This window comes from Syngnathus leptorhynchus, chromosome 10 (assembly GCF_054491065.1).
Source record: "Syngnathus leptorhynchus isolate UIUO chromosome 10, UIUO_Slep, whole genome shotgun sequence".
NCBI classification, from domain to species: domain Eukaryota; kingdom Metazoa; phylum Chordata; class Actinopteri; order Syngnathiformes; family Syngnathidae; genus Syngnathus; species Syngnathus leptorhynchus.
In genome coordinates this window covers 11,470,071-11,492,429 of record NC_141204.1, presented here as the reverse complement: position 1 = coordinate 11,492,429, position 22,359 = coordinate 11,470,071, and the positions used below count along the sequence as shown (strand labels likewise).

At 45.3% G+C, this 22,359-nt stretch overlaps 4 protein-coding genes across 8 annotated transcripts; 2 read left to right on the top strand and 2 right to left on the bottom strand.

The window, feature by feature from the left end:
• The first annotated feature begins 447 nt into the window (after nucleotides 1–447).
• LOC147050444 (DNA damage-inducible transcript 4 protein-like) lies at nucleotides 448–5,347 on the top strand. Of its 4 annotated transcripts, none has more exons than XM_085921882.1 (4): nucleotides 448–637; nucleotides 738–905; nucleotides 1,871–3,489; nucleotides 4,186–5,347. In XM_085921882.1, exons 3-4 carry the CDS (start codon nucleotides 3,144–3,146, stop codon nucleotides 4,698–4,700), a joined length of 861 nt encoding a protein of 286 aa, XP_085778008.1. In that variant the 5' UTR covers nucleotides 448–637; nucleotides 738–905; nucleotides 1,871–3,143; the 3' UTR covers nucleotides 4,701–5,347. The 4 variants fall into 4 exon arrangements, with proteins under 4 accessions (XP_085778008.1, XP_085778007.1, XP_085778006.1 ...); XM_085921881.1 differs by having other exon boundaries at nucleotides 738–916; XM_085921880.1 differs by having other exon boundaries at nucleotides 738–953.
• A 617-nt stretch (nucleotides 5,348–5,964) lies between these two features.
• On the bottom strand, nucleotides 5,965–9,319 carry dnajb12a (DnaJ heat shock protein family (Hsp40) member B12a). Its single transcript, XM_085921879.1, has 9 exons — nucleotides 9,078–9,319; nucleotides 8,764–8,941; nucleotides 8,210–8,355; nucleotides 7,971–8,141; nucleotides 7,816–7,895; nucleotides 7,370–7,479; nucleotides 7,112–7,284; nucleotides 6,886–7,028; nucleotides 5,965–6,253 (listed from the first exon to the last, which is right to left on the bottom strand). The coding sequence occupies exons 1-8, from the start codon at nucleotides 9,208–9,210 to the stop codon at nucleotides 6,907–6,909; spliced, it is 1,113 nt and encodes a 370-aa protein (XP_085778005.1). The 5' UTR covers nucleotides 9,211–9,319; the 3' UTR covers nucleotides 5,965–6,253; nucleotides 6,886–6,906.
• trmt2b (tRNA methyltransferase 2B) lies at nucleotides 9,130–14,360 on the top strand. 2 transcript variants are annotated; one of them, XM_085921878.1, is made up of 3 exons: nucleotides 9,130–10,077; nucleotides 10,234–10,311; nucleotides 11,916–14,360. In XM_085921878.1, the coding sequence occupies exons 1-3, from the start codon at nucleotides 9,505–9,507 to the stop codon at nucleotides 12,516–12,518; spliced, it is 1,254 nt and encodes a 417-aa protein (XP_085778004.1). In that variant the 5' UTR covers nucleotides 9,130–9,504; the 3' UTR covers nucleotides 12,519–14,360. The 2 variants fall into 2 exon arrangements, with proteins under 2 accessions (XP_085778004.1, XP_085778003.1); XM_085921877.1 differs by having other exon boundaries at nucleotides 9,130–10,311.
• On the bottom strand, nucleotides 12,764–20,980 carry LOC147050441 (inactive phospholipase D5-like). Its single transcript, XM_085921885.1, has 10 exons — nucleotides 20,845–20,980; nucleotides 17,456–17,592; nucleotides 16,440–16,626; nucleotides 15,829–15,937; nucleotides 15,562–15,689; nucleotides 15,297–15,494; nucleotides 15,054–15,190; nucleotides 14,797–14,962; nucleotides 14,451–14,541; nucleotides 12,764–14,228 (listed from the first exon to the last, which is right to left on the bottom strand). The coding sequence occupies exons 1-10, from the start codon at nucleotides 20,848–20,850 to the stop codon at nucleotides 13,750–13,752; spliced, it is 1,638 nt and encodes a 545-aa protein (XP_085778011.1). The 5' UTR covers nucleotides 20,851–20,980; the 3' UTR covers nucleotides 12,764–13,749.
• Between the last annotated feature and the right edge of the window lie 1,379 nt (nucleotides 20,981–22,359).

The window sequence follows — 22,359 nt, the reverse complement described above, 5'->3', positions numbered from 1 at the left end:
TGGCGCACCTAACAATTTTGCGAGTTCGTTTTGTCAAAGAGAAGACCAGTAGATCAATCAGACCAAATTTACCAATTGTTTATTCCTAACAAAGCGCACTAATACAGGCCTGGGTCCCGGGTCCCTCACACTAAAACTCGTGCGTTTTTGTGACCACCAATAGACGACACATTCACCAATCGTTCAAGCAATCTTTTACAACACCCATCACGTATGGCATTCGGAAACTTCAGCCCTAGTTTTAACTCCGACATTGAAACTATAACCCGAGTTTGAAACGTAAATTGTGAGGTGTCATCCATACCGTTGTAGTTCACGTTTCTTACCGCTAGAGGGGAGACTATGTACAGTAAATAAAGAGCCTGGCTCCCTGTGAACTCAAAGCAGAAGTCTTTATTTGTAAAATAACGCAACATTACATACACATTGTGCTTCCATGTAGTGTTTTTACCATTTTCATGACATTTACTTTGATACAGCATAATGCAGGTCGCAACGGCAAATTCGTGCTACCACACAAAAAGCTGTCAATAACGTTTCATGATAGCCATGTTTCCGTGAAACACCAAAAGTCTTGGAAGAAAGCCTTTTTCGGACCTGGTTGTGACATGGATGGGAGACGTTCAGGGAATACCAGGTGCTGAAAGCCTTTTTTTCCCCACGTCAATTGTGAAAGGAAACTTTTACAACAGCCTTTGTTCATGTATTGACCTCCGTGTGTTTGTGGCTGTTGCCAGGGCCGTTTACCAGACGGAGCTGTTCCTGCCTGTTGCATCGGCAACAGATTCCGTTGCTTGGCACGGAGTTTTCAGGGGCGATTGTGTCTGTAAACTGCAAAACTCTGAAGACTCTAACGGCTTACGGCCATACTATCCTGAGAACGCCCGATCTCGTAAACTTAGCAGGTTTGGACCTGGTTAGTACTTTGATGGGAGACCGCCTGGGAATGCCAGGTGCTGCAAGCTTTTATTTTATTTTTTATTTTTTTCAATTCAATCATTCAAGCAATTTTTTTACAGAACCCATCACGTATGGCATTCGGAAACTTCAGCCCTAGTTTTAACTCCGACATTGAAACTTTTTAGCTATTGATCTGACTCCAAATTGGGATCAACACTTAACACAAGTTTCTATGTCCCAATCCACACACTGGCGCACCTAACAATTTTGCGAGTTCGTTCTGTCAAAGAGAAGACCAGTAGATCAATCAGGCCAAATTTACCAATTGTTTATTCCTAACAAAGCGCACTAATACAGGCCTGGGTCCAGGGTCCCTCACACTAAAACTCGTGCGTTTTTGTGACCACCAAAAGACGACACATTCTTCTGTGTTGCCCAGTTTTAAAGATACACAATATGAATATTAAAACATGCAAAACATTGTGTGATGATTGGTCGATGGCCATCTCCTCCCTGCGAGGTGTCATCACTCTGGTCAGGTGTCATCACTCTGGTCAGGCGGTTGTTTTTTTTCCTCTCGAAGCCCAACCACCTGGACGTGGTGTTGTTCTTTGTTCTCGTTCCTCACCGACCTTGAGGTGTTATCGTCCGGTACTCCCATCGTCCCGTACTGTCCCGTACTCTCTTCGTCTGGTACTCCCTTCCTGGGCCTCCCTGTTCCACAACTCTTTGAAGAAAGCAAGGTCATGCAGTGTGCCTGCACATTCTTCACCCCCACCAATCCACACAAGCACTCCAATACTAGATATTATATTGATATGATTATAAGTTTAACACAACCGTAAAAAAAACATGTTTGCAAACTGCTGAAAGCACATTTCTCTTTAATACAGGGTGACCCAAAAAGATGCGTACCCATATTTTATTCAATAAAAAATCAATTTTTTAACGAATGTCTTTTCTGTTGCAGGACGTGAAAGGTGAACCTATGGATGATCGTTTTCAGCTATAGTTGCCCCAAAAATGTCTTGGACAAATCAGCAGAAGATATTCTCCCTGGAGATCTATTTTGCGACAAAATCATACAGATCGTACAGATTCAGTTTCGAAAACGTTTCCATTGTCGCAACTTTCCACCAAAATTAACGATTGTTAATTGGGTTACGAAGTTCAGAGAGCATGGGACTGTAGTGAACTTATGTTCTAAAGCCACAGGGGAAACTTATTCAGGCAGGAAAAAGAGTGCAAGGACAGAAGAAAACATTGCTGCAGTGAGGGTCTCAGTAGGACCCCCAGATTTTTATCTGTGGGGTTTCCTCAAAGACAATGTATACCAGGGAAATCCACAAACAATTGAGGAACTGAAAACTGCCATCACAGCAAAAATAAGAGCCATCCCGAAAGAGGAGTGTGTAAAAGTGATTGACAACTTTGTCAGACGAGTACAGGTTTGCTTGCAACGGAATGGTGGACATTTGGAACACATCTTGGGAAAGCCATAAATTGACAAAAAATTGACAGAAATAGCTGAAACTCTGGTGAATGGTCTTCCATAAACTGAATAATGTGTGGTTGTAATTTGAAATAAATAGCTTTTTAATCAAAGTCACAATTGAAATTTTCATGGGTACGCATCTTTTTAGGTCACCCTGTATATACCCATACTAAACACAACATAAAATGCGAAGTTATGATGTTGACTAACAGTATTTTGCACCACTGGAACTTTTCCCCTCTTATCCTTACAATTTAAAAAAATGCAACGGGTGACAGGGCCCGGGTATGATGATATATGATCAGAAACTAGTAAATTTAGGTGCTATGCTTTGCAAGTGTGTACAAATACAACAGCATCAAAATTTTAAATTACGCTTGCACTATAGGAAGCGGTTTTGTTTGAATCATGATAATCCTACAAACAAAGCATGTCGGAGAGTGTTTGTGATGCATCGTCATTGTTTATTCCGACTATTTTGTCGCAAATCCGCAGCCTACGTGCAAAACGTGAGCCTCGAGTGATGCCTCTCTATTGGGCAATATGTCTTTCTAAAAGTGAAAGGAGGAGGGGGGTGTCATTCTTGAATAGTTTGTCCTTTGTCCATGTTGTATGACAAGTGAGTTTTTTTTGGTTTTGTTTTTGTAAAGAAAAGACAAATGAAAGGGTGCGATTCAAAAAGTTACAAAAAAATTAAAGTTACAAGCATGGAAAGTTTGGATAGAGTCAAGGGCAGTGGTTACCAACCATGGTTGGACGCAGAGGACGTGAGGTGCCTTCTGATTGGTGGAGAAATCAGGTAGGCGGAACTTTGTCGCTTTCTTATTTAACGCTTTGTTCCACTGTTTTTATTTTCCAGCTCAGTCCGACTGACGGTTGTACCTGTACGAGGCACGTTTTTGGCACTTATCCTCATTTTCACTCCCCTTTTTGCTTGTTGACAATGTCTTGCGCTTATTCCCTGGACGGGAGCTTCCCACCTTCCCCGGCCGAGGACGATGGTGACCCCAAGCGGTTGTCCTGGGGCAGACTGCTGCAGAGGCTCGGCGATCTCGAGGGGCTCAATCACAGGCAGTCCAACAATAGTGACACCGGTGAGTGCTCCGTGCTTAAGCAAACCCTTGAGTCAGGACACTCTTTTTATGAAGCTAGTTGAGAAAATATCAAATTAAAATCTAAGCAATGCAACGTGAGAATAGACATCAGGATGCCTCCCTCTGCCTTTATCATTCATACATGAAGCATGCAATTTGAAGTATTAATAACAGTAACCTTGTCGTTATTGAACAGACGCGCAAAATCACGTTATATCACCAAAATATGCTAGTTCATGAACGTTTGTTTCTACATAATTTTATGAAATCTAACGCCACATCACAAAAGACACCAGGGGCTTTTTGATTGTTTTGAGTTTTGCTCAACCCAACTTGTGATTTTTGACCAATAAAATATATCATGTCAGCACGATACGCAACTCTGTGATTACAGCACAAACACAAGGCTTATCAACTGAGAAATACAAAGGAAAGCGCCGTATAGAAAACAGCTGGAATGAACTGAAATGACTGAAATATAAGAAAATCAAAGAAAATGACAATTAAAAAGTGAAATATGAAAGGTAATGCAATTTCTTGGCACCGTTTGTCATCTTTGAATTCCATGTTTGTGTCCTGGGAGGCACGGTCAAGTGCTTTTCCACGTGTCAATGCCCTCAAAGCGCTTCACATTGAATTAATTGACGACGCAACTTCCGGGCAGTATTTTAATGAGCCGCCATCATTTTGTTTCAGGGTCTGTTGCGGACATGTCCATGTCTAATTCCGAGAGCAGCTTGTTCTGTTACCCCTCTGAGGAGACCCTGGCCATAGAGCTGGTGGCCACCATCAAAGAATCCCTCCACAGGGCTGCACACTTGCTGGGCAGCTCCCATCTCCTCATACCTGACTCACTGCTGGACCACGTGGGCCAGGAACTCGTCCATCTGGCGGCCAGCGAGCCGTGCGGCCTGCGGGGGGCTCTGATCCAACTGTGCGTGGACAGAGGAGAGGCCTGGTCCCCGTGCAGCGTGGACGAAATTGCCGTGGACACTGCACTGGTGCCCACCTTCCATGTGACTCTGCTGCTGAAAGCTGAGTTGGGTGGACTGTGGTCTAAGGTCCAGAGGTTCTTTAAAAGCAGTCGGTCCGAACGGATGTGCGATACCCCTCCAAGGCACCGACAATCTCTCAGACTGAGCTGTGGCTTCAGGGCCATGAAGAGGAAGTTGTACTGTTCAGGGGAGCTGCTCATCGAAGAGTGCTCCTGACCAAAGCGCTCCATGTCTAAAAAGTCTCGAATGAACAAGCTCAGTAACACTAAGGCACAGGTGTCAAACTCAAGGCCCGGGAGCCAGATGCGGCCCGCCACATCATTTTATGTGGCCTGTGAAATCAAATTTTGCATCAACTTTGTGTCATTACGAAAATTACAAATGTCTTCACTTAAAAAAAAAGAGCTAGCTTGTATTATTTGTCCTTTTAAAATATTAGATTTTCTTTATGATTCTCTGAGTTTGACACCCCGGCACTCAGGGCTTTGTTTTTGTAAATGGTGCATGAGTGCCCTGGCACAAAGGATTGCAGATACTGTGTGAGGCTCAATGAAAGGAGCCACTTTAATTGGTTATGATTAAGTCATCTGTGACCACTCCCACTGCGATGCAGACTTTTCTCTTGCAGAGCTGATGCGCAAAATCGCAGGAATTTAGGCAGGTCACCAAAATAGAGCTCTAAATGCACAATCCTCGAAAACATCTTGCACTTGGCAAGAACCAGTCTCCGGCAGCTACTCACCTGGTTGCAGGTGAAGTTTTTTTATATTTTGTATTTTTTTAATGATAATATTATGAGATGATCAAGTATTATCGTGTATTTGTACTGAAGAAAAATAAATTTTCTGACCTGTGTGATGACAGCTGGAAGTCAATTTCTTTGCCTTCAAAAAAGTTGCTTTCACTGATGTGAGCAGAGTTGGGGAAAAATGTTAATATATATCATATTTTTAAAATGGGAAGATGGGCTAGGTCTTTTGTAGATTAAGTAAAAAAATAAAACTGGGGGACATTTCATAAACAGTTTAGTTTAATTCATACCTGTTTTTGGATTAAACAGCTCGTTTAGGATCAAACAGGATTAAAACTGAATATTTGAATACAAATTTAACCTTACTATTTAACTTAAATTTCACAAAATAAAATTCAAAGTAATGAACTTAATTAAACATAAAAAAAACAATGGCATTAATACATAAATTATGAATGTCATGAAAATGATTCCAGACAAAATTTATTTCAAAAGAAAGCCATTATACAACTCTTTGCTTGTTAATTTAATAAATAAGATTTACCTGTGCAATATATTTTTTCAATGATTTTGACGGGCTACGAGCAAAGTCACTTAACATTATTAATAAGTGATGTTACCTGTGAGAAATTCTGCACTGTTAAAAAGTCTAGTCAGTATTTACACGAGAAAAAACACAAACAAAACAAATGAGTGGCTCAGACATGAGTCGATGAGAAGGTCGGTTGAGGTTCGCTCCAAAAAAAAAAAAAAAAAAGGGGAACGGGGACTCAAAATCTTAGCAGCTTCATTGACTATTTAAAACCGACGACCGGCGCACCCACGCCATCCCAAAGACACGCGGGAGAGGAAGAAAACGTCAGCCAAAGCCTCTTGCATGTACGCTAAATCAGCCGAGTGGTTCCTAGGTGAGGTCTGCTGCTGCCCACAGTGCGTAAGGCCTGTTTGGACTCTCTTGGGTTTGCTGCACAGAAGCCCCGAAAGCGGTCCTCCAAAACGATTCAAGTACCAAAAAAACCTAAAAGAGAAGATAAATCATGCGTCAGCAAAAATAAAATATGAGATAAAAATGATAATCATCCTCATGCATCATTATCTAGGTGTCCCAACACTCCAGTCTGAATTTTTGTCAAATCGTAGACTTTTTTTTATAAAACGTGTTACTGTATTTAGTTTTTGTTGAAATATATTTTCAAATGGCTGTAATTATCTTATACAAGCAATGCACATCATGAAAGCAGCCAACTCACTCTGACTCCATTTTCATTTCTAAAACCGTTTTAACCTACATCTAGTTGTGTCCTAAACTTTGATGTAGGTCAAAAGTCTTGTCGCTCACTTTAGCGAGACATCCATACCGACCTGGCTGCCGCTTTAGGAAACCACTTTTATTTTCTTGGCCAAAATTCTATGGTCACACAGCGGAGCGAGTGTACCAACTCCTGTCTTTGCACTATAGTGCGCCAGTGGAAATCTGAGTAGGACGCGGTAGATATTACACACGAACGAGAGTGACAGGAAATGCAAAAGATTAACGCTAACAAAACTGGGCAACACGCTACAAAAATCTTGCTCGGTTGTGTTGGTGGAAATGGCCGCTGATGCTTTTTAAATCACTTCATTAAACAAATGCTAATGGCAGAAACATACCCGTAATTGTCCAAAGGGCTTTTAACCGTCCAGTATGAGCTGAATCTCAGATAACCGGTTGCAGCTGGGAGTCCCCATCCTCAGTGCGCTCTGGTACAACTCAGAGTCCCCGAAATAGCGTGCGCGGTACATTAGGCCTTCCTCTGAAAGCGCAGAACAAGTGTGAGCTGCATATCTTGCAAAGCGTTCTTCTCGCCATGAGTGCTGCGCGTCGCGGGGACCCAACTCTGCTGCTTCTCCTTCCAGCACTTGTTCCTGAGGTTGGAGATGTAGTCCTCCTCCACAGTTCTCTCCACATTCTTCAGGTTGGCTCCGGTGAATTCGTGGCTAAAGCGCTCGCCCACGTAGAAAGGCACCTTCAGGTGGGACGTATGCCGTTTGTGAACGTAACCTGCTGACCTGGCGGGACGGACGACACGCAGCGGTTAGGAACTCGAGCGCCGTTGGATATGGGGGCCGGAGGCGATGATGATGATCCACTTACGGATTGTAGCTAAGGCTGTAAGGAGGATGCGTGATCATGAGCTGGCTAAGCGCAGACACCAGGATGAGGATGAGGATGGGCATCAACTGGACAAACAGAGCCAGGCCTCCCTGCGCATAGAGAAACACGACACAAGCATTATAACTCCACGGCGGCTTCCGGGTTTACGGTCCTACTATTTCACGACAGATTTTTTTTTTTTTTTTATACCGGGACAAGTCCAGCAAAACTTTTCTTTGCTATACGTCAAAGCAACATTTTTGACTAGATTTCCTCGTTAAAGAGGGAATTACTATAACACATATTTCATGGAGGGGGGGGTCATGTATATTCAGGGTCATTGCTCATCTGCATCTTTTAAGTTTCACAGCATCACGTCGTATCTGACACAAGTCGAGTAAAATAAATAAATACAGGCTTCAAGTAAGGGAGAATTAAAGACTTACATCTCTCTGCTGCTCTCTTCTTTCTTGCCTGTTGTGGTGCGCAAAGTGCATTCTTCCATTTCTATAAACGTGTACGTTACCTAAAAAAACAGACGAACAAAGAAGCTTTAAAGAGAGAAGGCTGATGGTTTGCGCCTGTACTTTGAGCTACTGACTGGATGGGAAGCCTCCACCAAAAAACATGTTGAAGAGGTCCTCGGGTGAAATATCGGCTTCAAAGTCGCGATGCTGCCGCTGTCTGCTCGGGTGCGAGCGCTCCTCCCCGTACTGGTCGTACTGCCGCCGCTTCTCAGCGTTGCTCAGCACGGCGTAGGCGTTGCCGATGGCTGAAAAGATGCAGGCAAATGAGTATCATCATATCGCATCATATTTGTCTGGACTTCTGTGAGTCTACCTTTAAATGCATCGGTAGCTCCCGGCGCATGGTTTTTATCGGGGTGGAATTTCAGCGCCAGCTTCCGGTACGCTTTTTTAAGATCTTCCTCAGAGGCAGTCTTTTCTACCCCCAGAATTTGGTAGTAATCTTTACAGCCCTTAATCCTGTGGGGAAAAAACAAACACAATGAACTGTTTGTGGCAAAACAGAGGATTGGCATGGGGGAGTGGGACCGAGCACCCCTTCTATGGGGAACTGACGCCCCGCTGAAAGTTATCTTGACTGTAATTCCCTCCCGGTCAAGATGTGCCACTTGGACAACAAATATTTAATTGATTAGAGTTTGAAAAGGTTTTCTTTTGAAAATCAGACCCATTCGCTTGTGACATAAAACAGGAGTAATAAAAAAAAAAAGAAAGCGAAAGCAAATTAAATTGCTTCATTTAAAATAAATCCAAAAGAGTGATTGTTTACACTGAATCAAATTCTACAGCTTTTGTATTGAATGTTATTCGTATACGCAAGCCGATCAATGATGATGGCAACATAAGCAGCAAAATAAGCACACTAACTTCCTGACCGCCTCCATCTGCTCGGCGGTGTAAGGTTTGGTCGAATCTGCAGGGCCCTGCGTGAATGTTTCGGCGTCCTCTCTGTGATGACGCTGCCTCGGGGACGTTCTTTCTCCGTGAACAGGTCGCCCATTCTGGTCCGGAGGCTTTCCATTCTGCGCTAGCGTGTCCAATAAACCTGTTTGGGAAGAGAACGACGGTTGTCACCCGAACCTCACAATTGTAATTAGCCCCAATTGTAAGATGCTAACGGTTAGCATTGTAATTGGTAAGCGGTAGTCCGCAGACAGAGGAACCCGGTTTATTCGACTTACTTTGGGCTCGGTCTGTCGGGAACAGACGCTGGGCCTTCTCCAGAAACTTCTTGGCTCTGTCCGGCTGGTTGTTGCTGACTGCATTCAGAGCAATTTTGATGCAACGCTCCGCTTCGTCCTTGTTTGAGTCCATCGCGACACGGCGGAACTATTTACTTGACAAAACTCTGGACGCAGGGTGATGACGTCACACAACGTCAACGCTATTTGTCGAACGTCACAACTCACGAGTGTGCGACCTCTGCCGGTTTTCGCCAACCCCCTCTGACTCTTGGTTTGAGAGACCTTTACAAGTGGTAGAATCGCATTAAAAAGTGGTGTGCAACCGCCACGAAAGAAAGAGGAAGGAAAGACAATTGCATTCGCGTTTTAATGGAGTGAATTGTGTGTTAGCATTTCGAGCCACTGTGGCATCTTGCGAGACGAGATGGTTTACTGGAGGTCATTCATTCTTATTAGACGGACTCTTGTGCGTCCTTGGTGGGCGATCTGTCTGTCCTTTTCATCTAAAGACACTATAGCTGTTGTCCAGACAGTGAAGAACCGAGCAGTGAAGAACTGTCACAAGAGGTCCACCCAGGCTGGAGATCTGTCCTGGGAAGACAGGCTGGCCTCTGTGGTCACCCCCCTGTGGAGACTCACTTATGATGAGCAACTTGAAGTCAAGCAAAAACACCAGGAGAAGGTACTGGAGCAACTTTGTGGTGGAGGAAAGATACCATTCCCTGTCCTGCCTATCCTGCCATCCCCAGTCAGGGATGGTTACCGAAACAAGTCAACATTCTCTATCAACAGAGGAGTGGACGGTAACCCCAAGACAGTTGGGTTTTATGTGGGCAAATGGAAGGACAGGAACATTGTGTGCGTCAATGGAGACCACCTGCCAAACATGCCGGAGAAGCACAAACAGGTGGCCAGATGCTACCAGGAATTCATCCGACTCTCTTCCCTGGAGCCTTGCCTCCTGTTCCACGAGGGCGGCCACTGGAGAGAGGTCACGGTGAGGACCAACAAAGCAGGCCACACCATGGCCGTTGTGTATTTCCACCCACAGGGTCTCACCCGGGACGAGGTGGTGGCCCAAATGGAAGAATTGGCGGAGTTCTTTGCAGGCGGTGCCGGGTCGGCTTGTGAACTGGACTCACTTTACTTCCAGGAGAGCGCCATGACACGTTGCACACATGAGGATTCGCCCTACCAGCTCTTGTTTGGCCAGACACACATTTATGAGCAGGTAATGAACACAAGTGCTGAAAATGTAAACAAACAACAGAAGGAAAAATCAGATAACTGAGTAATCGGCCTATTATATTTAATCATATGTAAAGAGTAAAATAACTTTTTGGGTCCCTTAATACTTTGAATACCAATGATGATTTATTAGAACATTTGAATTTCATGTTATATTGCTTGACAGCAAACCAGTTGAATCAGTTGCACTGCTGCTGGATTCATTTAATGGATTTTAGCTAATCAAATCAATTCTGCATGTTCAAATAAATCATAAACCTGGTACAGCAGAACATCTATAGTTGAATTTAAAAAAAATAGGCCCAAAAAGTGGACTAGAAGTTGGAGTTTCAAGAGAATTGGTATTAGGTCGTTTTTGACAGGTATGAGTCACTATTCTTTGCCAGCAGAAACTACAAACCACCACAAAGTGACAGTATTGCTCTTCAAACGCCTGAGCATCTCTCGTGCTGTAGTCAGGTATAAGCTGGTTTAGATCAGGGGTGCTCACACTTTTTCAGCATGTGAGCTACTTATAAAACAACCAAGTCAAAATGGTCTACCTACACACCACAAAAATGTATGTTGATGTACCTTGCATAACTGAATAGGCCAATATTGGACAACACACATAATAAATATTGACATTTTTTGTAATTATAGGATGATAGGCTGACAAAAAAAAATTTGACGTCACGCTGCGATCGCGATCGACGTAATGAGCACCCCTGGTTTAGATGGTCTTCAGTGCGTCCTCCAGTGGACAAATTAGCTACAAGAATTACCGTATTTTCCGCACTGTAAGGCACACTTAAAAAAGTAAAATTTACTCAAAAAACCACAGTGCGCCTTACAATGCAGAGCGCGTTATATATGGATTAGTTGATGAATTTTTTTGATCCATACACAGCGCTCTGCCAAAATGTTTCTACGAGTAAATTACAAGGTTGCATCGTTTTCAGCATTACGGCAAACGCAGTCAGGGGCGTCACCGATTAAGATACTAATGGTCGATCGCATGACATTTAAATTTATTTATTTTTTTCTGTAAGCTAGAATCGCTTGATTGACATACACATAAGCCTATCGGGAGGGAGTCATAGTGAACACAAGTGCTCAGCAGTCATAGTGACACCACCAAAGCTAAGAAGCTAATCAACGCATTCCGCATCAACGCACGCACTCGCTTTTTTCTTTTGAACTAAAGAAAGTTATGACCAGCAAAAATGAGTGGGGTTGCTGGACCAAGTAAGAAGCCAAACAATATCACTTTCAAACAGAAAGGGAGCTGGACTTTACCTCATTGACTGGATTGACATCCCCTTGAGCACAGCACCATCTAGTGGATGCATACCGCAACCCAGGTCAACCCCAGTTGGATGCAGTAGCTTCTATTATATGCGCCTTTTAATCCGGTGCACCCTATATATGAAATAATTTCTAAAATAAAAAATTCAATAGAGGTGCGCCTTGTAATACAGTGTGCCTGATAGTGCAGAAAATATGGTAATCCCCTTTATCTCCCTGGGCTGGATTAAACTCAGTTGGGTAACCGTTCACAAAAGGTCGCAGTAACTACATCCTTCTGTTCTTGATTGTCCCTGACAGATGCTGGACTTCAGCTTCCGCATCTCCCCAGACGCATTCTTCCAGGTAAATCATAGCGCCGCTACAGTGCTGTACAGCACCGTACGAGACTTGTGCGCTCCCAGCACTGAGGACATATCAGGGACTCTCCTCGACGTGTGCTGCGGTACCGGCGCCATGGGCATAACGGCATCCCCCAGACTACGGCGACTCGTTGGAGTGGAGCTCATAGAGCAGGCGGTGGAAGATGCGAGACACAACGCTGCCCTCAATAAGCTTGACAAGTGTGAGTTTATTGCCGGAAAAGCAGAGGTCATCCTCCCTGGCCTCGTGTCCCGGTTGGCGTCTGAGGACGGGCGACTCGCAGCCGTGGTAAACCCCGCCCGCGCCGGTCTCCATCATCGAGTGATTCGGGCCTTGCGCAACCAACCAGACATCCGTCGTCTGGTCTACGTGTCCTGCAAGCCGGACGGGCAGGCCATGAGGAACTTCAGGGAGCTTTGTTGCGCACCCGACCCAAAGAGGAAACTGGCAGGAGACGCGTTTTCGCCAAGTCTGGCCGTGCCTGTGGACATGTTCCCGCACACCCAACACTGTGAACTGGTGATTCTCTTTGAGAGGTAGCAAATAGCTCATTTCAGACATCGGAATCACGTTGACTGTTTTAGTGACCGCTTCACTGCACACCTTGTGGGACGCCTGGCCGTTATGAATGCTTTTTTTTTTTTATTAGGGGGGGTAAAATGTTAATTGTTGTGTAAATATAAAGCAAGACAGGAACGAGTACAAAACGGGCTTAGCCTTGATAGCATTGTGACGTCATTCTAATACAATCCATTGGCATAGGAAATAATGAGACTATTACAGAATTCTGCAATGCACACAGTTTATGCAAACGGGACACCAAAACAAGGAGAATATATTTTCTTTATCAAATACAGCAATCAACCATATAATGCAGTGAATGTGTGCAGAAATAAGGGTATTTAAATAAATAGGCATTCCTCGGTGCACAAGTGAAGGCAGGACATGCAAGGCAGCAGCAGTCATTGCTGAAAAACATTTCATGGTAGGCAATATTTTCAAAGCTAAACATTCACAGCTCAAATTGAGAAACTGTAAAACACAGCCAAGAGCACACCTTGTTCCTCTCTGTCTCATTCCCATTGATATATTTTCACCCATGTTTATGTGAAGTTATTGTAAAACAGACCACCTCGCCGTGATCTTATTGTCCTTTAGAATTGAGACATTTCTTAATCAACGGAAATCACCATTGCAGAGGAAAAAAAATTGTCCCTTGAAATCGGTGTTGCTTATTATGATTTTTTTTTTTTTTATGCTTACAATCATCTTTGGAATCCGATACCTCGTTTAAAGAGAATGACGTTCTGCGTTTATCTTAGTGACCACTAGATTGCGCTGTGGGGTGTTGTTTGGGACCCAAGACGCTGACATTTACTTTCATCAAAATGTACGCTTGCCAAAGTTGCTATGTTTTTGGGCATGATGAGGTTACCCTAAAATGGCAAATTGTTTAAAGAATGACTCATTTGGACTTTTCAGAACATTCAAATGTAATCGGCCACTTACTGTAAAGTTACACGTTTGCATTGCTTTGCAAAATCGAAGTCAACTGCCAGTTGCACTTTTTGGGGGGATGTGGTGAAACGTTGCAAGGCAGAATTGGAGCCAAGATTCTGAGCCAGACGTTGCCCTAGAGAAGCACTGAGGCTCTTACCTGATTTCATCCAATTATCTTGCCAGCTATACTTCACTACAATTGAGCTACGCTTAGCCTGAACGTGCTCTATAAAAAGGCTACAAAAGATTCCAGTGCATTGTTGTTGTTTTTTCACAGGGATCCATTTGAGATCTCCCTACTCTCGGCTGACCGATTGTCGGCTTCCTTCAGGTGGTCCCATACAGTCCTTCTGATTTGTGCCTGTAAATGTTCAAGACCAACGATTTTCTGCTCTCCGGGGTCGGTTTCGCTCCGGACTGCATCGTGGCGCTTAGATTTGCCGTGAGGTTCGTTATCGTTGGGATCGATTCTCACGGTATCACGCCGACCCGTCCCGACGGGCACCGGCCCGCCATTGGGCCAACTTTCTTTGACCGGTCCTGCTCTGTCCATCTGCCGCTTGCTACAGACGGGGATCTTATTTGCCTGAAGGGAGCGGGTGTAGCTGGAAAACCAGTCCCTCTCAAAAGCGGCTCGGAGCTGATCCACCACAGTAGAGTTCTTGCCCTCCTCGACACCCCGGGGCTGACTGATGACCAGGCCCACGCCCGCGTTGTAGGTGAACTCGTTGCCCACCCAGTCCAAATTACCTTTCAGAAGGAAAACAAGTATTTTTCCTCTGCCCACGCTCTCGTTGTCTGTGCCAAGACTATTTGCTCTTTAATTTTCTTCCAAATTACGTCTGATTTAATGATGCAAGAATTTTGGTTCCCATGCTTGAACTTTACGACAACAAAGTGCACACCAAGCACAGCTTTGTTATGCCTATGTCAAAATCAAGTACAACCAAGTGAACTAGCCGATACACCTACCTAAATAAATGGCTCTGTCGGTCACCATGAACCTGTTGTGGTTTATTCCTCCAAGACTGCCATCCCTCTGCACTCTGGGGTTGAAGAACTTCTACACACACACACACACACACACACACACACACACACACACAATCACACACACACACACACACACACACTCTCACACACACACACACTCACACACACACAGACACACACACACAGACACACACACACTCACACACATACACACACACACACACACACACACACACACACACACACACACACACACACACACACACACTTTATCATGTTGCCTTCCCAACGGGTACGGTTCGAATTCGCCCGAGTTTGCACTCACAGCTTGGAGTGAGCAGTTGTCTTGCTCCATGCACAGACTCCTCAGGGACCAGACAAAGTTGAACGTCAGCGGATGAGTGTTTTCCCAGCAACTTATCAGCAGACGCACGCGTAGCCTCCTCAGGATCAGAGCCTCCCGGAGAAAGCCGTCAATATGAGACCAGTACCTTGGACATAAGACGGACATTGTTAAAGGAACGCCTACTGATCTATGGGACTGGATGAGAACCAAGGAGCGGCCGAGGTGACTGAGCTGACCTGTAAGCACTGCCGTTGAGCAGCGGCAAGTAGTCTGTGATTGAGATGTAGACAAAGCGACGGGCATCCTTGATGACCCAGGAAATGGCTTCCAGGTCACTGCTTCGGTCTTTGGGGATGAAAACATCCGGGGAGGTCTGTGGGGAAGGTAACGGTGAAATGAAGGATGACATCATGGCATCCCCTTCAGGAATCTCTTCGTGCTAGGCCCTTCCCTCATCCTTAACTGCTTTTGTAACTCACAGAGATGTACGCTCGGGCCTCGGTGCTGTTTAGGGTGAGCTGCAGAGGTGAATCCTTGTTGAAGATGGCGAAGAGGCGTTTGGACCAGAAGGAGGGGACAAAGTCCTTGTACTGGAGCCCCCAGTAGACGTTGAAGACCCTGTGGAGGTCCAGAGCCAGACAGCTGCAGTTGTACACCAACACGCCCAGCTCCTTCCTCTGGTGAGCACAAGCACACGCAATCCGAGCTTGTTCGGAAAAAAGGAAAACACTTTGACTTCCATACTGTGGCCAGGGATCTCCAGTCCATGCTGCCGCTGCCGATGTACAAGTGTCTGCTGTCCACCACCCAGAAGGACGAGTGGAGGTGACCTTTGCTCAGCGCCGTAGTGTTCACATGGTGCACCTCGGCGCCTGCAAGCGCACGTCAGTCAGAGGAAGGGCGCCGCAACTTTATGGCCAGTCACCAAAGGGCTTCTTGTTACACTAAGTGAGTTTGCGAGTCGGAACGTCGGTGCCAGAACGGCCGCACCGTGACAACTGGAATGCTGACCGTATCCGATGAGCGTTTTGAGCTCCGCCGAGTCCACAATCCCGCTTGTGACCTTGAGCTGGACTTTCTTGGACTTCAGTGCCTGCAGCCTGGCCAGCAGGACTCTGCCCTGTCAGACAGACACGCCCAAAACACACCCGTAGGAACCCTGCTTCATCTGACCACACTTTTTGCACACCTAACACTTTGTTAATGCAGCTCATTAATCAGCAAAATTATTGCTGATGCTCGCAGACATACAGCGAACACACACGTACTCGCACACATACACACGTCCGTGAAGCTGTGTTGCTACAGGCTAAAAGGCTTTTCTTGTTCTGAATCCTCCGAGGGGGAGCCATTATGTTCTAATGAACAGCCTTTAGATGTTATTAGTCCAGAGTCTGATATACTGCACTGGATGTGTGTGCGTGCATGTGTGTGTGTGTGTGTCTGTGTGCGCGTGTGTGTCAGAACCTTTGGAGCCACACCAATAACATTTAGTCAGATCGCAAGCCTGTAATGAGTGCCGCATTTAATGCAGCTGGCTCCAAAATAACAACTGAACATTGTGGCAGCAAACTCAAAATGTCAAATGAGGGGACTGAGTTTGAGCACATTGTGCTTTGTACCTGTCTCGCTGCAGGCTGGAAGCTGGACTCATATTCGGAGGAGTTGAGCAGCCACAGCGGGGAAACGATCTCCACCATGCGGATGGCTTGATCCAGCAGGCCCAAAAGTCCCACAGAAAGCGGGAGGTGGCACGCGCTGCTGTTGGAGAAGGTGACGTCTTCGGGAATGTTCTCCACCAGAACAACTCTGAGGAAGACATTGTAATGGCGAATGCAAACTGATCTGAAGTTATTTTTTTCTCCTTAGTCGTGATGAAATGATGCACGTGTGCCGTTTTCAGCCAAAACGATTACCCGACAAATTGGCTTGACTTAATGAGGAACATCAGCATATCTTTGCTAGCTTCCGCCAGGAAACACGATTACACACCGTCATACATTTTTGTGTGCCTTGAAGTCTAATGTGCTTGCATCCGCTGCAGATGTGATGACGGAAGAAGCGACAAACCTGCGGCTACAAAACCACACAAGCGCTAGATTGAAGCATTTCTTCCAAATGGATTTGACCAGGACAAAATAATTGAATTGGACTCTGGCAGACCCCCTCTGGAGGGCCGCGTCAAAAAAATCAAAGACGTCCAAGCACATACTGTACCCGTCAGGCTGAAGGGCACGTCGGCCCGGGTGTGTTTCGTTTACTGGCACAGCACTCGCCAGCTCTTGATTTGAATTTCCTGGCACAAGTCCAACTCGCCGCCATTTTGGGACACGTCCAAAGGTCAGACGCCATGAGCGCTAATTGACAAAATCAGTTGCGGAGATGTTGACTCTTCCTCAGAATGTTATTCCTCTGGATGACTATTGTACTTCAGAGCAGAAATGTTGACTATGGAGCACAATTAAAAGGATGGAAGAAGTGATATCATTATTTTGGCCTCATTAAGTCATCGTACCTCGCATCCCTCGCAAGTAGTTGAATTCCTCTCTCCTAAATTACAAACAATCCCGCCTTTCAAACGCCCGAGTGACGTCAATCTAAAAGTCTGAGGGCAAAGGCGCATCCATGTGCCTCCCACCTGCAGTCCCGGCTACAGTTGTCCTCCGTGATGCCGTTCTCGTCCTCACCCCAAATGTCCACGGCCGAGAAGATGAGCGCCACCAGCACGGCGAAGCAGCACAGCAGGGCAAAAACCATAATGCACTTCTGCTGAGACTGAAGGAAAAACATTGATTTAACATGCCGCCTTTGTCAATATAAAAAAAAAAAAAAGAGTACAGCGCTGCATTAGTCTGGGTTGTCAAAACTCACTCCATTATTTGCCTTCATTTGGCATTGTCCAATCAAATGAACGCCCCCCCCCCCCCCTTGCTGTAAAGTGAAAGTTTTTGTGCCTGTGTGCGTGTGGTACGTGCGTGTGCATGTGTGTGTGTGCGTGTGTGTGCTGGCAACGCAGTCACGTTTAAGTCACGTTTTGTGAACTCTTGTCCGTCTTTACATTTTGACGTCCCTACTGATGCCGGTGTGTCATCTTCAATCTTCTTTTCTCTGGATGATATCACGCTCACGACGAATACAAGCAGCGTGCGTATTCATGGTTTCTCATTGCACCTAATTTTAGTTGGCTGGCCGTTCCATCGATTGAATCGGCTTTATGATTCTGACGCATGCACGATTAGTTCGGGGCACTCAAGACTCCCATTGCTGCAGTGGCCGCCGACGGAATGCAACTCGAGTGTCGGCAGGTGTCAAGAGGCCGAACGGTTCTGCTGATGAACGTGCAAACAAAGCTGACTGATATCGTGAAAATCGAGCTGCGGCTGGATGCAAGTCGGTTTTGCTCGATTCGGGTCGTCCGGTATCAAGCGGACTGATGGTTCCGAGTGTTTCTATTTGACCGTGTCACTCAACGTCAGTCGAGATGTGAAGGGCGTCGTGGCCTTCCACAAGCTCGCTGATGGCTGCTTTATGAGAGGAAGCAGCCGTATGTTTACAAAGCTGCTCAATGGGCCCAGGAGTCAGACAGTGTTTACAAAGCTGCTGACGATGAAGTTCCGGAAGTGTCTGGACCGCGGCCCGTTTTCCACCTCTGCCTAATGTGATTTAACTGTCGTCTCGTCGGTGTGACACGGTAACCGCATACGCATAAAAGTCACAAATCACTGACTTAGTTCTTGGCATTTGCTTTGAGCTAGACCTGTACAAGTACTCTTTACGTCGGGGCCAATTTTGTTCAAAGTTATTTGGCAGGTAAGAAAACATGCCCCATCTCGACACCTCGCTGATTGACCTCACGTGGCTGCTGCATGTCAGAGCAATTTGTTTGTTGTGGTGGTGAAAAGTGTCAATTCCGATTTCAATTTGGAGTGGGCCCACAACCGATTAGCCAGCCAGAGAAATTTATGTGGACAGCGGGGGGGCGACTGTGACGGATGAAGCGGTCGACAGCGGTCTCCGACAATATATCACAATATATATGATTGACAACTATTTCATGGCAGCCGTACAGCAGTCGGGGTCGCATTGGTAGCCATCTTGGTATGAACAAATTAGTCACAACCATTGAATACCCAAACTTGGCCCTTTTTTTTCGGGTAGACATGGCCACCAAAACGACGCCTAAAGCAATCTTTCTTGTAAAGGGCATGCTTTAGCCCAGGGGTGTCAAACTCATTTTTTTTTGCGGGCCGCATTGTACTCATAGCTTCTTTCGGAGGGCCATTATGACTGTCAACCCAAATAAATGTATGAGCACCTCATATTATATACAGTAAAAGCTACAAAACAAACTGACAAATAACTCATTTTCAAATCAGACGAGTAAAAACTGGTCAAATATTTAAAAAATATATATTAAAAGTGAAGACAATTTGCAATTCTAGTAATGACACATGAATTTGATGCACAATTTGTGTGTCAACTTGAGTTTGAGTTGTTTTAGCCTCAAGACAAAAACAGCAAATGTTTTTTTTCAACAAAAAATGGAAGATAGCAAATAAAACAACTCACAGATGCTGAAATATGTGGGGTTCTCCATGATCAAAACTAGCAACATAGCAATAGCCCCACACCCAAAGTGAAGGCTCAACTCCAAGTTTAATGTGGGCACAATTCCTGTTTGTTAGCTACAAAGGCCAGTGCTTTCAAGAGTCATGTGATTTTTGCCCCCCCCCCTCCATCATCATCTGCTCTCAACCTTGCTCCTAGCCCCTTCAGCTTCTCTTCCAACAAAATCAATAGATCAATGATAATGCCATTAAGACGACATGAGAGCCGTGTCAACTGAAATGAAGCCCAAGCCTGACTGTAAACCCACCCGATCACCTGAGGAGGACCACGGGATTCATTTTGTCTTTGTCCCCCCTGAGCCTTTTTTGTAATTTATGAACAATAAAGTGTGAGCCTTAAATCAAAAGCTGAAAGTTGTTCTCCACATCAGAACCTGTGTGTGTGTGTGTGTGTGTGGGGGGCTTTCGAGAGTACTACCCACTAAGCAACTGTGAGGCAGACAGATGTGCTAGCCACTAGGCGTGCACACATAAATATACAAACTCATCTTTTTATGAGGTTGACTGTAAAATTGTTGCTCGTTCCCTCCTTGCTTGAAATGATTTGTGACCCCGCCTATCAGTTGATACTGATGTGTGTGTGTGTTGCAGACGCATCCAGAAATATGTCAAGACAAGCAATTTTCTCCACTCCTCTTGTGGTGTCCATATATTTGATTTGTAACGCCCAACTATTTCATGGCAGCCGTACAGCAGTCGGGGTCGCATTAAGTTTCTTCCTCACAAATAGCACGCACACAGCATCAGCAATCAGTTGAATTTCTCTTGGACGATTGCCTGCTTGGGAGTGGATGCCCGGGCACCAAAGCCCCCTACCCTCCTTGCCCTCCCACCTATGATGCTACAGATAAGTTTAGTCTTTTTTCCCAATTGCAAACAAGCCTCCTGTAGACTTTTATCTTTTCTCTCGCTCTTGATGTATTTTACGGATGGTGCAGGAGCCAGTCGTCTGGTTGCCATGGACACTGTTTCAGGTGTTTCTTCACTTTGCCAACTCCCACATCTGTGTGTGGAATGTGTGTGCGTGTCTACAACAGCGTAATCGAAAGGGTGTGTGTGTGTATGTGAGCAGAATTACAAGAGATGTTTCTTCCCCTCCTTGCTCATCACCATTGCTATAACGACCCTCCTGGCAGACAGATGCCATGAGCGGAGCAGTCGCTCTTGTGGCGGCCAGTTTGGCCCGCAAAACTTGGTAACGTCATCAGTTAGTTCATCTGTGACCAATCTATAATCTTTCGTTTGAACTGAAGTGGTCGGTCACTAGTTAGTAATGCACATTACTGCCACTTACAGGACTGGAGGCAACATTTATACTGTACACTGCTGTACCTACCGCACGCCTGGCAGGCACATGCATCAAACAAGCACATGTTCACTTAAAGCTGAAAAAGCTCACCTTCATGATGCATCCCTTGTTCGCAACTGATGGAAGCCACTCTGTCTATCTGTTTGTCTCTCTATTTTGTCTAGCTAGTCTATCTAATCTTATCTGCATCTCCCTACTTCGTTTCTTCTTCCCTTGCACTTCTCAGGTCTGCGCATTGTGTGTTGGTCCACCTCTTTCTAACTCTCCCTCCAACCCGTCCTCCATCCATCCCTCCCTCCCTCCCTCTCTCCAACCCTTCCTCACTCCCTCCCGCTCACTGTAATAGAAAGCTCACATTTCTCTCACTTCTCTCTCATGGACACTGAAGGTAGGAGGGAAAGGCAGAATAAATAGAAGGTCCGGCTCAGGCTTTCCTCTTGTCTCCTCTCATTGTATCCTCATGTGTGCGTGTTTGTGTGTGATGCTGCTCTCCCCTCGCACACACGTATTATACACTCATGTTTGCTTCCAAATGATGCAGGTGCAACATTTGAAATAGTTTGCATTATCGAACCTGTTTTTTTTTTGCACTTATTCAATAGCGTCAGCAAATATGTGCGTGTGCGCACACGCTTGAAGATATCCTGTTTCTTTCTGCTCTTCATTAAAGATAGTGAACGCTGCCGTGTGGTATTTGAGACCCTTTTTTGGTCTGCGTCCACATTGACATCCAATTGCTGTGCAGATGCAGATGAAGTGAAATGGAAGCTGCACAAGTGTTTTCTGCTCCTTTTGCAGCTGCGCACCTCCAGGTGGAGATTGATGAAGCTGTTTGGATACCAAAGTGGAGCCTTTCGTTTGGAAACAGTTTTTAAAACACAAACCTTGAAAGTCAGATGGCAGTTCAACAAGCATGTCAGGTGTCAATCTTGACATGTCACCCCCCCCCCCCCCCGACCCGCCCGATACTTACTCCTAGAAGGGGCAGATTCAAAGAGTTCGTTCATGTAGATACTTTTGGCAAACTTAATAATCATTAGAGAGAGAGCGAGAGAGAGAGAGAGAGAGAGAGCGAGAGAGAGAGAGAGAGAGAGAGAGAGAGAGAGAGAGAGAGAGAGAGAGAGAGCGGGGGGGGTGATATCTTTGCAATGACACTAGTTGTATTTGTAACATAGGGCAATGGCTCCCTCTATCGGACATAAATCGGCATAGATTGCACTCGAGTCAATATTTTTTGGCCACTTTCACGCACACGTTCAGTAGGGTATGTACAAATATTAGGAGCCGCATCATTATTTTTTAAATCACATTAGTATTGTCAATAAGCAGTCATTTGCATTTTCAAGATAACGTTCCACAAAACTCGCCACAAACATGGCTGGCTGCTTCACTGAAGACTTCATGACGACGCTAAGCTCAATTTGATTCCAATTTCAAAATTCTCAAACGTTGTTATTCACCCACACTGTTGATATTCTCCTCATTTGTGGGGTGGGATGCGGACTGCAACAGAATTCATCTTGCCTTTCAAGGCTAATGGCGTACATCGTTAGCAAGCGGGAAGCTCGCAGAGAGTGGTAATAAACAACCAAGTAATTGAGAATC